Consider the following 14571-nt stretch of genomic DNA (forward strand, 5'->3'; position numbering starts at 1 on the left):
ACAAGAGATAAATAGATCAAAACCACTTCGACCGCTTTTGATTAAGCCCAAAGTGTTTGAAGACATCGTCCAAATTCCCAAACGCCTCACGGTCACCTTGTAAAACAACGGAAGGATTGGAACTTATTAACTTTTCCACCACTTTCGTTAAGTCCTTAATCGTCAATGCATTGATTTTCTCTATCATTTCATCAATGCTAACTAATTTATTTTGACATTGAATTTGTCTACCCAAATCTTCTAAAGCAGCCAACTTACTTTCAACATTATATAACAAGGTTGAAATCAATTGATTTTTAGCTCTGTTGAACTCTGAATCTGAGATTGCATTAGGCTCTAGTAAGGAACTGAATTCAAAGCCAATAATTTGTGGCATAACATGAGCAGCATTAGGTGATGCAGAAATATTAATACCGAACAATCCAGATCCAACGTAAGAATGGTTGAAAGAGGTACAGTTTTCAATGAATGCATATTGGTTCAAAACCCTGGTATACAACCTAGAAAACATACCTTTACCAGGGCCTCCAGCAGAGAATGATGAACCACCGCCAAGAAGCTTCTGTAACACAGCCAAACTATACAATTCGTCATTCAAGAGACCTGTAGTCTCAAATCCGATCTGCATGTGGTACAACTCAGGCAAATTCGAAAATAGTGGTGGCTGGAAAGGAATGTGTATTTCTCCACCAACATATTTTGGTTTGGGAACCTGATGAGCTGGACCTTTAGTCAAGTGCCCAAAAGTTGATTCCACTAATTTAATAGCGTGCGCATGTTCGACACCGATCATAGACACAACTATATTTTGGGGTTGATAAAAGCTCTTGTGATAGTTTAGAACCTCATCTTTCAGAATGTAAGGGATTCTCTCAACCGGACAGTATAGCGGTAATCCTAAGGTGTTATCTGGATACGCAACCTTGTGCAAGAGCTCTGGTAACACGATGTCTGGTTTGTGTACCATTACGCTGGTTTCGAAATCAATTGTGGATAAAGTTTCCAAGAACTCTTTATCGGTAAACTTTGGCTCCAAAATGGTTTGACTGATACAATCAAACATTTTATCGACATCTTTATTGAATACGGAAGCCTGGTAAATCATCGACTCACGCTGAGCTGAACACATATAATTACCCCCTAAGTTCGACAAGGCGTTCATCATTTCTGTTCCAGTGTATTTTTCGGTACTTCTCCATGCTAATCTATCCATTAGATGACTTATACCCGGCTTGGATGGATCTTCAAATTTGGAACCAGCATCGATGTACGCCCCCAAAGCACTAAAATGACCAGGAGTTGAGTCTGTAATTACTCTCAAACCATTTGGTAATGTTGATAGATTGATGCTAGGGTTGCCATGGACAACATCATTAAAGTGTGACCTCAGAGTACTCAAGTATCTTCTGAGCATCGTTCTTAGAAATAGTTTTTGGCAAACAATTATGTTTGCGTGAGCATCGCGCACAATTTAGATTCCATTTTAAAATTACTTGAGGTCTTCTATGAATTATATGACATATATGAAAACTATAGGTCCACGAATTTAACTTCAGGGTGATAATAAACAGGACAGTTCCAGTAGCTTCTCTTGATATCATCCCACACTTCTAAAGTGGGCAAGTTTATGTCTGTGAAAGAAATTTGCAATCCATAATTACTCAAATCAATCTCTACGAGCTTCTTGTAAACTTCGTAAATCACTTGCCTGTCCGCACCTAGTCCGTTGAAAAACGAGAATATCCCTTGAGGTTTCAATAAGCCCACAATTAAGTCAAAAAGTTCCAACATATCACTATAATGTTCCGAATATGTGTCATAGTATATTCCGTTGAAGAAAACGCCTTCGGAAAGGAGCTCTGCTACTTTGTCTTGCCATCTTCCTTCAAGGATTACTACATTTGGCTTTTGGTACCAGCCATCCTTCTTGAGTTTTTCCAACACATCAGGATGAGGTTCACAGATGTAGTGCTTAAAAGGCTTTTTGTCTTGGATCATTGTATCAATAATACCCATCCCGAATCCGATATTCAAGACAACCATTTCCTCTTCCGGATCATCTTCTCTATTTTTGAACAAAGAATTACAACCCATTTGCATCAAGTTATGCTCCCAAGACATCATTACTCCATCTTTATTAGAAGTAACAAGTGCATCATCTTTGTACTGTAATTTGGTATTGAGGTACGTCTCTTGGTGTTCTGCTGGATCCAAGTTTGTGGACTGTGGATCTACCTCTAGAGTATTTCCTTTTATTTGTGAAATATCTTCTTGTGCATTTTCCGTTTGTTCTTCCAGTTCTACGAGCTCAGGCACTTCCTCTTCATCCAGAGCTTCGATGAATTCGATATTGTCATTGACTTTCCTCAAAATTAACTCGGCTCGAACTCCTGCTTCGACAATTTGGTTAAAAGCAACAGAATCCTTCATGTTTCTCTTGATCAATATGCACCCTGGAGTTTCATTATTGATATCTGTGAAAGACCAACCAGCCCCGTACTCAAATAAAACTGAGATCATTTCACTAACGACCAACAATTCCTCTTCAGTCCCATTCGTTGGAATATTTTGACAAATAATATGCAAAGGTGTGGTGGTGGTGGTGGGTTCCTCTTCAATACCATTTGTATAATTATAAGCTTCTTCGACGGTATAAGTAGAAGGAATACCACTTTTTAGGTATGCTTTTAGCTGGGTTATATACTGATTAGTTACTGGCCTTGAAATAAAGCGGCACAAGTCGTGCAAGTCGCTCATTTAGTAGGAATCTTTGTATGGCTATACGATATTGGGTCAGAACTTTTTTTTGGAGATGAGATGATTAGCTCTCAGGCAGACACGCGCGATGGGGCTATCCCAAAGTCTACTCTTAAATTACTCCGGACTAGGAGACCACCCGAAAGGTTGTGTGTAAATAACTGTAATGTAACAACTTCAATACGTGGCTGCATCTCGCATCCCGAATATTTGGCCTACGTGCCATACATATAGGCAGAGCTCAGCAGATTTTAATATCCTGTATCCAGGTCCTGCAAATTGAATTTCCTATGAATCATGAGGTTTTCATGGATGCAAAAATCATACGATTGCCCAAAAGTCAACCTTTACCAATAGAATTTAATTGTTATTTTACACGGATGAGTTTAACTGTTTTGTAGTTTTAGAACCTGACCCGAATACTTAAAACTTTCACTTTCTTGTCAGAATCATTTTTTTTGCATTTCCAATTTCCCAGACACAACAACAAAACCCATAAGCAAAGACCACCTTCAGAAATTGAGCTCATATATTTTTTTGATCATGGCATTCAAGTTGAACGATTATAATGCTTTTTTGACGTCTTTAGTGGAAAGAGAGAAGCTGGATACTTCTAGGCCCGAATCAAAAAATATGACTGAAACATTGAATTCCCCCACTGATGATATTGCCCTTATGGATCAACAAGATCCGATGAACTCCACGTATTCTCGACTTCCCATCGACTTTGACTTTGGCCTAAACCAAGAAATAGATTTTCTGGATGACCTCGATCCCCAATCTACAATGAACCTTAATATGAATGATGATAATGACCTTTCTAAGCGCAGCTATAATCCCAGTAGCAAGCTTACCAATAATGCCAGCACCACCTCAACTAACAGAGCCTCCAGTAACTCTACCAATAATACTTCCGATATGGATCCTCCTTTGAAGCAGGAAGATATTTTTTTTCCAAGGCAAGCATCAGCTCCTGCTTTAGAAAGTAATTTTGAATCTGTTCCAAGTTCCTCTAATTACAGAATTCCCATACAGATAAAAAACGAATCCTCAGATGATGAATTAATGTCTCCAAACTTGGATTTACCCGATGGATTCTGTGATAACTTTGATAACATCAACACTCTTGACCGTCAGCATTCCAATACGCCCACTGATGATTTCAGTCGAAGAAGAGACTCGAGGCCACTTGTCCAAAAAAGTGGGGGTGAAGGATTAGGATATGGCTCTATGACTAAGTCTTACAGGCCCAGATTGCGTTCTTCTCATAATGTTATCGAACAAAGATATAGGAACAAGATTAATGATAAATTCAATGCATTACTGAATTCTGTCCCTACGTTACGGGTGGCAACTAAAAGGAAAACCAAGAATCCAGACCACATGGATAATGATGAGTTTGATGAACACTACTATCTGTCATCTGACGAATCGCCAGATTTGGAAGGTTTAGAGCCTGCTAGAAAGTTGAACAAAGGAGTGATTTTAAGTAAGTCCGTGGAGTACATCAGATTTCTCGAGTTGAAAAACGACAGAATGAGAGAAAAGAACCACGAGTTACTTGAGAAGGCTAGATTGTTGGGAATACCCTTGGACAAATTGTAATACTTCATAATAACTCTGTGATGCTTAATGATAGCCACTTCCCTTATTTAGGTAGAAATAATACACATGAAATGACTTGAGGAAGGCTATTTATTGAATATTGTACTGAACCGACCAACGAGAAGTATCATATTTACATGAGACCTAACTGGTGCAAAATATTCCCTACTTTTAGTCGTATAATTAGCTTATTTTGAATCGTATTATTATCACCTCATTCCTAAATGGCCCGTTCTCGTTTGCGCGATTCTATACGAGATAATATAAATTTTGGCTGAGTCCTTGACATCTTAACGAGCATTAATTTCATTACAGTTAGTCTATCTTTGCTTTTTTTGTTTTCTATACAATGACATCAATGAACTCTACGTTGGACTATGCTAATGAGGCCATTACCAAGAACTTGAATATATTTTTGGGCTTAAGTTTAAGCTACAAGATTTCTATTGTTCTTTTGATACCTTTTGTCTATAATTTGTTATGGCAGCTTTATTGTTCTTTGAGAACTGATAGAGCTCCTTTGGTGTTTCACTGGATTCCATGGTTTGGTTCTGCTGTTCCTTATGGAATGCAACCTTATGACTTCTTCGAAAATTGCAGAAAAAAATACGGCGATGTGTTCGCTTTCATGTTGTTGGGTAAGGTGATGACGGTTTATCTTGGTCCAAAGGGTCATGAATTTGTATTCAATGCAAAGGTTAATGATGTTTCCGCAGAAGATGCCTATAAACATTTGACTACTCCTGTTTTTGGTAAAGGTGTTATTTACGATTGTCCTAACTCCAAATTAATGGAGCAAAAGAAGTTTGCTAAGTTTGCTTTGACCATCGATTCATTCAAGACTTATGTTCCAAAGATCAGAGAAGAAGTTCTTGGATACTTCAAGGATCATCTCAACATGGATAAAAACAGTGGACAAGTTAATGTCATGAAAATACAGCCAGAAATTACCATTTTCACTGCCTCCAGGTGTCTTTGTGGTGATGAGATGAGAAAGAAATTTGATGCATCATTCGCTCAACTTTATTCAGACTTGGACAAGGGGTTCACTCCGATTAACTTTGTGTTTCCTCATTTACCTTTGCCTCAGTACTGGAAGAGAGACTCGGCTCAACAAAAGATTTCCAGTGCTTACATGTCTTTGATCAACAAAAGAAGATCAACTGGTGACATTGATCCTAAGAGAGATTTGATTGACTCCTTGATGGCTCACTCTACTTACAAAGATGGGGTTAGTATGACTGACCAAGAAATCGCTAATTTATTGATTGGCGTGTTAATGGGTGGTCAACATACCAGTGCTTCTACATCATCTTGGTTCTTATTACATTTGGGAGAAAACCCTGAGTTGCAGGAACAATTATACAAAGAATTAACTGAACTATTGAACGAAAAAGGTGGTGATTTCTTCGACTTGAGTTACGAAGACTTGTCAAAGTTATCTTTGCATAATAGCGTCATAAAGGAAACTTTAAGAATGCATATGCCATTACATTCTATTTTCAGAAAAGTTAAAAATCCTGTTAGAGTTCCAGACTCAAAATATGTTGTCCCAAAGGGCCATCATGTGTTGGTTTCTCCAGGGTACGCTCAAACTAGTGAAAGATTCTTTGCTTTTGCAGACACTTTCGACCCTCATAGATGGGAAACTAGTAACGCTTCAAGTGGTAAGGGAGATGAGAAGACTGTTGATTACGGATTTGGTGCCATTTCCAAGGGTGTTTCATCTCCTTATTTACCATTTGGTGGTGGTAGACACAGATGTATTGGAGAACAATTTGCCTACGTTCAATTGGGCGTCATTTTATCAACATATGTTTACAATTTCAAGTGGAAATTGGCTGGTAAGCTCCCAGATATTGACTGGGCTTCCATGGTCACTTTACCCATTGAAGAAGATTCAAATATCATCTGGGAAAAGAGAGAAGGTTGTGTGTTGTAAACTTTGAATGGGCTAGTGAACAAATATAATAGATCTACGTATACATGGCTCTCAGAAAAATATTACAATTCCTTAAATGTAGAAATACTACACGCTCTTGGGGGTCTATTCAATATAGTCCTGTTATTAACAGCTTCTTAAAAGAAATGGTGCGGTTTGCAATTTTCTTGCGAGTGAGTGTGAATCATCAAGTGGTTCAAGAGCTCGAAATTTTCATCAAAAGACATTCGTTCGTTGTTGTGAAATCAAACACACAAAAAAATAGCATGGTCCCCAGCCCCTTCACTCTCAAAGTTCCCGCCTCTTCTGCCAATATTGGACCTGGTTTTGATGTTTTGGGGATTGGTTTAAACTTATATTTGGAAATAGATGTTAGAATAGACCCTAGTGTTGACACCTCAGAAGATTCATTCCATGGAAGGTTAAGCTACGAGGGAGAAGGCAAGGAGGGAGTTCCTTTAGACACTGGTAAGAATCTTGTAACTCAGACGGCATTGTACGTAATGAGATGTAACGGTTTTGAAAAATTTCCCATGGGAACTCACATCCACGTTAAAAATCCAATACCTTTAGGAAGAGGATTGGGATCATCGGGAGCAGCTATTGTTGGAGGTGTAATGTTGGGTAATGAGATTTGCCAGTTGGGTTTTGATAAGATCAGACTATTGGACTACTGTTTGTTGATTGAAAGACATCCAGATAACATCGCTGCTGCCATGTTGGGTGGATTCGTTGGCTCTTATTTGAATGAGTTAACCACAAAAGAAACGAATGATAAGTCTGTTCCATTGGAATACATATTGCCAAAGGATAGTACTCCAGAAGAAAAAATCGTATCCACTGCTCCTCCCAAAGATATCGGGGAATACTTGAAATACAACTGGAACCATAAGATCAAGTGTGTGGCAATAATTCCACAGTTTGAGGTTAAAACTGATGATGCTAGAGCAGTATTGCCAGATTCGTATACTAGATCTGATATTGTCTTCAACTTGCAGAGATTGGCTGTGTTAACTAGCTGCTTGGGACAAGATCCCCCAAATAGTAAATTGATTTACAACTCCATGAAAGACAAGGTTCATCAACCATATAGAGCCAGTTTAATTCCAGGTTTGACCGAAGTGTTACAGAATATCACTCCGTCATCAGTCCCTGGTGTTTGTGGAATCTGTTTATCTGGAGCAGGACCTACGATATTATGTTTAGCCACGGAAAATTTTAACACCATAGCTGAAACCATCATTGATGTTTTCAAATCCAGCAATGTCAATTGTCAATGGAAGTTGTTGGATTTAGCTTATGATGGTGCCACGGTAAGTAGACATTAGAACATATTTAGACTTCGATTTGCATTCTTAAGGTTCGCGAATATACCCTCTCCAATAGAATTTCAGTAATTCATTTAGAGACAATCATGGAAAATATAAGTATCAATCATGTGGACTTGCAGACCAAGATCATAGCTCAGGATATTTTGGATAAGTCTTCTTCTCAACCAATTTACTTATCCTCGGTTGAAGTGGTAGGAGGTGAGACTTTCTCCAATGTATTTTTCAAAAAATTGTTATCACCATTGCTCGAGACCAGTGATTACACCTTTGGCAAATTGGTTTCGAATGTTGAAGCGTCATATAACAAGTTGAAGGATACTGAGGTATTTACGGACATTGGAGTGAGTTTTTCGACTGATTTTACTTCCGGTATCCCCTCCAATGTTAAAAATTACAACAGCAAAACTGATAAACCAATTCCAACCAAAGTCAAGTTTGATGTTAAGTCTATTAATTTGAATATTGGAGAATACTTCTTAAACTTGGATAATGACACTCCTTTGAATGTCAATTTACATTATCTTAACAACAACTTCAACTCAAATGCCGAATTGATAAACGTTGGAGTAGATTATAACCCATACAAACCAAATCAACATTTAGTCACTAACGGAAAATTGATATCTAACTTGACAAATCCAAGGTTCAAGTTCGTGATTGACTTATTCAACACAAATCAAAACAATAAGATTTGGCAAAAAAGTAGTGAAAACTCATTGGGAGGTGTTATTGGTTTGCAGTATAATAACACCTCTAGAAATCTTCATTTCTTAACTGGTTTATCTATATTGAAAAGGAAATTACATGATATGGATGATTCAACAATAGATGATGTGAAACTATTTGCCGGTGACAACATAAAGTCTTCAATTATAAACGAATTGAGTTACTCCAATTTGAGTTTCCTCAATAGTGCAACAAACAACTTTCCTGTTAATGGCTTCAACTTTCTTCTTTCTAATGAATTGAGTTCCAATCAACAATTGAACGATCCCAGCAGTGATTCTGGATACTTTTGCAAGTCGTCATTTACCAGCAATATCTTCAAAACATTTGCTAATAACTACTTAACCTTGAAAATATCCAACAGCTTTGGATCCATATACAACCCTTTACTTGAGGAGCTTTCGCCGGTTCATGTCTCCGATAGATTTTACTTGGGAGGAAGCAAGTCCTTCAAAGGCTATTCCAAGAATTCAATTAACGCAAATGGGGGTAATCAATTCTACAAATTGGATTCTTCATTATTCCTCAAATTACCTCACTTCTTATATTCACCAAAACATAATCAGAATAATGAAGCCAATCCTTTGAGATTATACGTGAATGGTATAGCAGGAAATGTGTCTGATAATTTACTCGACGATAGTTCTTTGAGTACATCGGTGGGTTTTGGATTGAAATACTTCAATAATTGGGCTCATTTCGATTTAGGATATTACTTGAGCAAGAAGATAAATAACGTAGATCAGCTTGGAGTGAAAGATGGCTTACAGTTTTCATTATCCGTGGGAGGCTCAAACCGGAGCTCCTTCTAAAATATTTCAAAATAAATAGTCTAAAATAAAGAAACGCCTCCATTTATTTTGGACATGTTTGTCCAAATACAACTGCAACGTATATTATCGATCAACTAAAAACTGACTTCCTGAAGAATTTACAAGCTCGCAGCTGATTTTAGTTCCTTCACTCAAATTGAGCATATATTTGTGTTTACACCAAAAAAGAATTTCACGAAGCACAAATCATTATTGACAATCATCCACGTACAACAATCTGTTAATGCCAGCTATCCATATATTGTGATTTATAAATTAACGCGATGTCCCAATTACAAGAGAATATTATCATCTCAAAGACCTTGCTAACATTGGATAAATATAAAAGCCTCGACCACTTGAAGCGAGCAGTAGTTGATAACGAATATATTCCTAGCAGCTCCAAGTTCTTACGATCTCTATTGTGGAAAACCGTATATATTACGGAGAGTTTGAACATCCAACTATGGCAGAATAAGTTGAACGACACGCGAAGGGTGTACCATAAACTAATTCAAGATGACGATATGACGATACCATGGTATAAATTAGAAGCCGACAATACCTACTATAATCCAGTGGAGCTTGGTAGAAATTCAAGTTTACGAAGAAAGAAGAAACTTAACGGGGCTAGCGTTAAGAAGTCCAAACTTGCATTGGTTCAAGTCCAAACAAGTGATGATCCATTGGGTGAAAATAGCAGCGAACTGAACTTCAATCACCTTGAACATGATGACGATCTGGAACTCTTGAGAACCATAATATTGGACATTGATAGACTCTTTCCTGGCGAAGAATATTTTAACAACCGGTTCTACAAGCAACAGATTATCGAAATATTGTACGTGTGGGCTAAATGTAATCCTAGGATTGGATATAAGCAAGGCTTCCATGAAATTCTAGGCCTAATCTACATCAATTTTAGGAAGGATTCAGTGAGCATCCCTAACACTAACACATTCTGCTCGGAAGATATAAGAATTTTGAGTTTGTTTGATGTCAAATACTTGTGTCATGATCTATTCACTGTTTTCAACAAGTTTATGGTTAATACTTCGATTATATCCCATTTTTATGAGAATGAGTACACTCTTATGAACTCAATACAGTCTTTCAATAAGTCCTTGATGAAAGTAGATCAGTTAATCCACTACAACTTAATTTCCAAGTTAAAATTAGAATCTCAATTATGGTGCATTCGATACTTTCGGCTCATATTGTCAAGGGAATTGGGCAATGACTTGGCAGTCACAAATATGCTTTGGGATAAGCTAATCACTATAGAAGGTAGCAGAGTTCCGGCTCTCTTGAACTTCTTGATTATTGTCCTATTGATCAACGTTAAATCTGATTTGATAGTATGTGATTTCAGTGAATGCCTTTCACTACTCTTGCATTACCCGATCAAGTTTGGAACTGGGAAAAAAAGTTATGTAACATTCATCCACGACATTTTTACTGATGCTAACAGATTGTTAAGCGTAAAGGATAACGATTTGGAACTATATGAGTGTGGGATGAAAATTAATGCAAAGCTTAATCCAGACTTAAACATATCTTTAAGTTACAATGGCAGAACTTCCGGAGAGTCAATGAGATCAAGAACGAGTTCTCCAGGCACAAGGCCTTCTGATGAATCGAACCGGGGAACTATGGGTTCAAAGGACTCAAAAGCTGAAAAGATGGCTTTTGAAAAGTACAGAATGGAAATGAGGTTGAAGAAAAAAGCTCAACTGTTAATGAGACCTTAAAGTTTTCAAGGATAAAAAGTATTGGGCAACCTCACGATCGCTAACGATGAGATCCATACCCTTGTAGAGGTACTCTTCTTATTACATTCAGATATGGTTTTAAAGTGTTCTGAAAATTAGACAAACTTGCAGATTTTATAAAATTAACGGAATTTAGCGACATGCACAAAATAAGCATACAACATATCAAAGCCTTCTTCTAACCTCAAGGACCTGTTTCCACTCTTTTCAGTCTCCACATTGGCCATACAGTTGTCCAAATATAAATGGTGCTGGCGTTTAATTAGAACCAACTCTAGACTATATGTAACAAGTATACATACGTTCCAACATGTATACCCAATAGCAATATCCTAGATCTAATTCTCGTAAATTTATTACCTAGACCCTTTAGCGAGAAATCCCCACCTGAAATTTAAGTTTTCAGGGCCGTATCTTTTAAAAAATTGTCCTCAAAAGCTTGTATCCTCTATCCCCCAATTGACGGAGACGATGTTGGCTACCCAGAGAATAAGCATCAAGTTGAAGAGATTGGGTATCAGCTACACACAATTATTCGTCGTTTCTGTTGTGTTAGCTTTGCTATACTCATTCTTGGGGACTACTTCTAAGATATATGAACCCCAGCTTATCAATGCAATTGATAAGTACTCCGCCAACATATTACTGTATCATACCACAGATACTCCTGTTGATTTCAGCTGGATCCAGTTTTTAGATTTGAATCATTTCTTCGCCAGTCATAAAAAGTTAATCCTGCCATTGAATTGTGAAGAGTTTGCTAATCGAATTCAAAAAGGTCCAAGGAGTTTCTTCAATTGCAGGGATCAACCCGATAATAAGTTGGTTCCCATATCCCTACAACAAAATGTCAATATGTACATTGATGATATGTCCAGAAAGATCTTTGGCAAGATTCACCTTTACAAATCGTTTCCTAACCCTTCGAATCTATTATACCTATTCCATGACAATTACGTCAAATTTCCTGTAAAAACTGAAACAAAGTTCATGTCATTGAAGCTGGTAAATTTGAAATCAGCTGCTTCAAAATTGACTTCTTTCAATCAAGATTTGAGTCCGAAGCCAGTCATCTCCCTTAACTATGACGATTTCAATTACAAGAAAAACTTGGAAACTTTCTCAGAAGAAAGTAAAGTCAAAGAGCTTCATTATAAGTACAAAGACACTAAAAGGGCACGGAAGTATTTCGGCGAAGCCTACTTAATTGACTATACTGGTGCGTTTAACTTAGACTGGAGGTTTTTCAACGCAACAAATGTATTGGAAAAAGACCTTGACTTGAAAAATGCCAAAATTTCCAGATTAATAAGAGGGTGGCTAAATTTGTGTTCTAAGTTGGAAATTCCATCTTGGCTAACTGATAACAATCTAATTGGCTGGCACATGAACGGATTACATTTACCTTTTGAAGATGATTTCAGCTTCCAAATCACTATGAAGGATATCTTGAAATTAGTGGATCAAGGACTTAATCAGTCTATTATCTTTGATTATAGTGATATCGATAAGGGAATCAAAAGTGAAATGTTCTTGGATATTTCTCCATACTTCAAAATGAGAGACCGTAACAACAAGGAAAATTTGGTGGACATAAGGTTAATCGATCTTGAAACTGGTTTGTTTTTGAACATCATTGGAGTGAGCACCTTTCAATACGAAAGGTTGTACAATTACCAACAAAAGCCAGTCTTCCAAAGTTTGGAAGAAGGCGATTCCAGAAGAATTGAAAATTACATCAAAAGGTTCAAAGACTCAAGAGAGGGTTTGCTCAATACCAAGAACCTTGAAGTATACAACTTCGATGATTTTTCATCCATGATACCAGTCATGTTTGAAAATCAAGTTGCTTACTTACCAGCCAATTATATGACTCTCTTGACGAACAAATATTTCGATCCGTTCGCTCATTCAAAGAAAGGATATATCTATAGAGCTGGCATCAATTTGTGGATTCCAAAGGATACTTGCAAGCTACCTCCATTTCTAAGTATTCCAACAATAGAGCAAGACATGCAGTGTTTAAAAATTGATAAAGTTAATAGGTTGCACAAGGAGTATAAGAAAGCCACAGAATTTCATGAAAGTTTCATGGAATCTTTCAACGAACTTTCTGATTACCTGGGGTTCACTTTGAAGCCTCTAGACTTTGGGGGGTTCAAGTAATAAACATTGTTCATAGTCTATTTGCAGCATCGGACTCTGATCCGACTCTGAAACCGCATCCGGTCGCACCCAGAGTCAAAAATTGCTGCTCGCTTTTTAAGAGGACCATTTTCCCTCAAATCTATTAAAATACTAGATATCTTCATTATAGCCGTAACACAATGTTCAGATTCACACAACTTAACAGATTCATCGCAAGACCTGTGGGTCAATTCGTTAGAATGAACAGTACCAATCATAAGATAAATACCGAACTGTTTGTCTTCAAGTACCTCCAAGAGGGCCCTAAAGCAGTGAAATTCACAAGCGAACACGAATGGTTGGCCCTTCACGAAGATGATACTGGATTTTTAGGAATTACTAAATACGCTAGTGAAGCTTTAGGGGATGCCACCTTCATTGAACTTCCAGAAGTGGGTGATAAATTTGAAGCTGGTGAATCTATTGGAAGTGTTGAATCAGTCAAGAGCGCCAGTGAAATCTATTTACCAGTGGGGGGAGAAGTCGTTGCTATCAATGATGTTTTGGAATCAAACCCACAGTTGATCAATGAAGATCCAATGGGCGAAGGTTGGATCATCCAAGTCAAATTGAACGATCCAAGTTTAGAAGGTGTTGAATTGTTGTCTGAAGAAGAATACGAATCATCTTTACACGAGGCTTAAATATATTCATCTTACTCAAGTTATTTATCATATATACAATGAGATAGCTATCTCCAAATACAATGATTAGAGAAAGCCACTCATGATATAATTCATTACATATATTCTTTTTTTATTATATAAACATACCTTTATAAACCCTTATAACATTATGGTTATAAACAGACGCAGTGTACAAAGTACTGATAAGTAAGTGACGAAGTTATTATTTTGCAATTAGCTAAAATGAACGGCAATGGGAACAATTATGACAACCAACACAATGATGACTCCCAAAATTAAACACATTCTCATCTTCATGTCTTTCCACCACATATCCTTTCTGACTCTATTAGCACCCCTTCTAAACCCTTGGGCACTAATGGCTAAATTGTCAGTTTTGTTTTCAATCGAATCTAACCTCTCTCCTCTTTCTGCCACCTTATTGATGTTGTCCCTCATGATACCAACAGTATCATCAATTTGGGCCTGTATGGCGGCAGTTCTGGAGTTTGATTGATCTCCAGTGGTCTGACTAGGGATATATGGATCGTAAGGAACTGACGAAGACATTTCAATTGTAACTTAAGTGTTCAAAGTTGACTTGTACAAGAAGAAAAATCGATTTTTAAGTCTGTCTGAAAATGAGGGTGCGAACGAAAGTACAGATTGGTGTGATCTTGTAGCAAACAGGAAACAGAGGAGCTAAGTATTCACTAGATTAGTCGAGAATAAAAGATAAACATAGTGTCTAAATAATTTGTATATCTATATATCTATATACATGTACTGATTCTTGACCTCATCTGAGACGAT

At 37.3% G+C, this 14571-nt stretch overlaps 9 protein-coding genes across 9 annotated transcripts; 6 read left to right on the plus strand and 3 right to left on the minus strand. All coding sequences in view use genetic code 12, as the record gives it.

Moving 5' to 3' along the window:
• Positions 1 to 16: 16 nt before the first annotated feature.
• MAS2 (Mitochondrial-processing peptidase subunit alpha) lies at positions 17 to 1414 on the minus strand (the record flags this gene model as incomplete). The annotated part of the gene is made up of 1 exon (XM_006687350.1): positions 17 to 1414. The coding sequence occupies one exon, from the start codon at positions 1412 to 1414 to the stop codon at positions 17 to 19; it is 1398 nt and encodes a 465-aa protein (XP_006687413.1).
• A 116-nt stretch (positions 1415 to 1530) lies between these two features.
• Positions 1531 to 2757, minus strand: RMT2 (Arginine N-methyltransferase 2; the record flags this gene model as incomplete). The annotated part of the gene is made up of 1 exon (XM_006687348.1): positions 1531 to 2757. The coding sequence occupies one exon, from the start codon at positions 2755 to 2757 to the stop codon at positions 1531 to 1533; it is 1227 nt and encodes a 408-aa protein (XP_006687411.1).
• Positions 2758 to 3300: 543 nt separating this feature from the next.
• PSN45_004436 (uncharacterized protein) lies at positions 3301 to 4362 on the plus strand (the record flags this gene model as incomplete). The annotated part of the gene is made up of 1 exon (XM_006687345.2): positions 3301 to 4362. One exon carries the CDS (start codon positions 3301 to 3303, stop codon positions 4360 to 4362), a length of 1062 nt encoding a protein of 353 aa, XP_006687408.1.
• Positions 4363 to 4711: 349 nt separating this feature from the next.
• On the plus strand, positions 4712 to 6445 carry ERG11 (Lanosterol 14-alpha-demethylase; the record flags this gene model as incomplete). Its single annotated transcript, XM_066158295.1, has 2 exons — positions 4712 to 6293; positions 6438 to 6445. The coding sequence occupies 2 exons, from the start codon at positions 4712 to 4714 to the stop codon at positions 6443 to 6445; spliced, it is 1590 nt and encodes a 529-aa protein (XP_066014392.1).
• Positions 6446 to 6570: 125 nt separating this feature from the next.
• PSN45_004438 (uncharacterized protein) lies at positions 6571 to 9173 on the plus strand (the record flags this gene model as incomplete). The annotated part of the gene is made up of 2 exons (XM_006687020.2): positions 6571 to 7617; positions 7713 to 9173. The coding sequence occupies 2 exons, from the start codon at positions 6571 to 6573 to the stop codon at positions 9171 to 9173; spliced, it is 2508 nt and encodes an 835-aa protein (XP_006687083.2).
• A 284-nt stretch (positions 9174 to 9457) lies between these two features.
• On the plus strand, positions 9458 to 10924 carry PSN45_004439 (uncharacterized protein; the record flags this gene model as incomplete). Its single annotated transcript, XM_006687019.1, has 1 exon — positions 9458 to 10924. The coding sequence occupies one exon, from the start codon at positions 9458 to 9460 to the stop codon at positions 10922 to 10924; it is 1467 nt and encodes a 488-aa protein (XP_006687082.1).
• Positions 10925 to 11416: 492 nt separating this feature from the next.
• On the plus strand, positions 11417 to 13111 carry PSN45_004440 (uncharacterized protein; the record flags this gene model as incomplete). Its single annotated transcript, XM_006687018.2, has 1 exon — positions 11417 to 13111. The coding sequence occupies one exon, from the start codon at positions 11417 to 11419 to the stop codon at positions 13109 to 13111; it is 1695 nt and encodes a 564-aa protein (XP_006687081.1).
• A 161-nt stretch (positions 13112 to 13272) lies between these two features.
• GCV3 (glycine cleavage system H-protein subunit) lies at positions 13273 to 13776 on the plus strand (the record flags this gene model as incomplete). The annotated part of the gene is made up of 1 exon (XM_006687342.2): positions 13273 to 13776. One exon carries the CDS (start codon positions 13273 to 13275, stop codon positions 13774 to 13776), a length of 504 nt encoding a protein of 167 aa, XP_006687405.1.
• Positions 13777 to 13992: 216 nt separating this feature from the next.
• Positions 13993 to 14328, minus strand: SNC2 (Vesicle membrane receptor protein (v-SNARE); the record flags this gene model as incomplete). Its single annotated transcript, XM_006687017.1, has 1 exon — positions 13993 to 14328. The coding sequence occupies one exon, from the start codon at positions 14326 to 14328 to the stop codon at positions 13993 to 13995; it is 336 nt and encodes a 111-aa protein (XP_006687080.1).
• Positions 14329 to 14571: the final 243 nt, after the last annotated feature.

The sequence above is a fragment of the Yamadazyma tenuis genome, chromosome 6 (assembly GCF_029203305.1).
Source record: "Yamadazyma tenuis chromosome 6, complete sequence".
In the NCBI taxonomy this organism is placed as follows: Eukaryota; Fungi; Ascomycota; class Pichiomycetes; order Serinales; family Debaryomycetaceae; genus Yamadazyma; species Yamadazyma tenuis.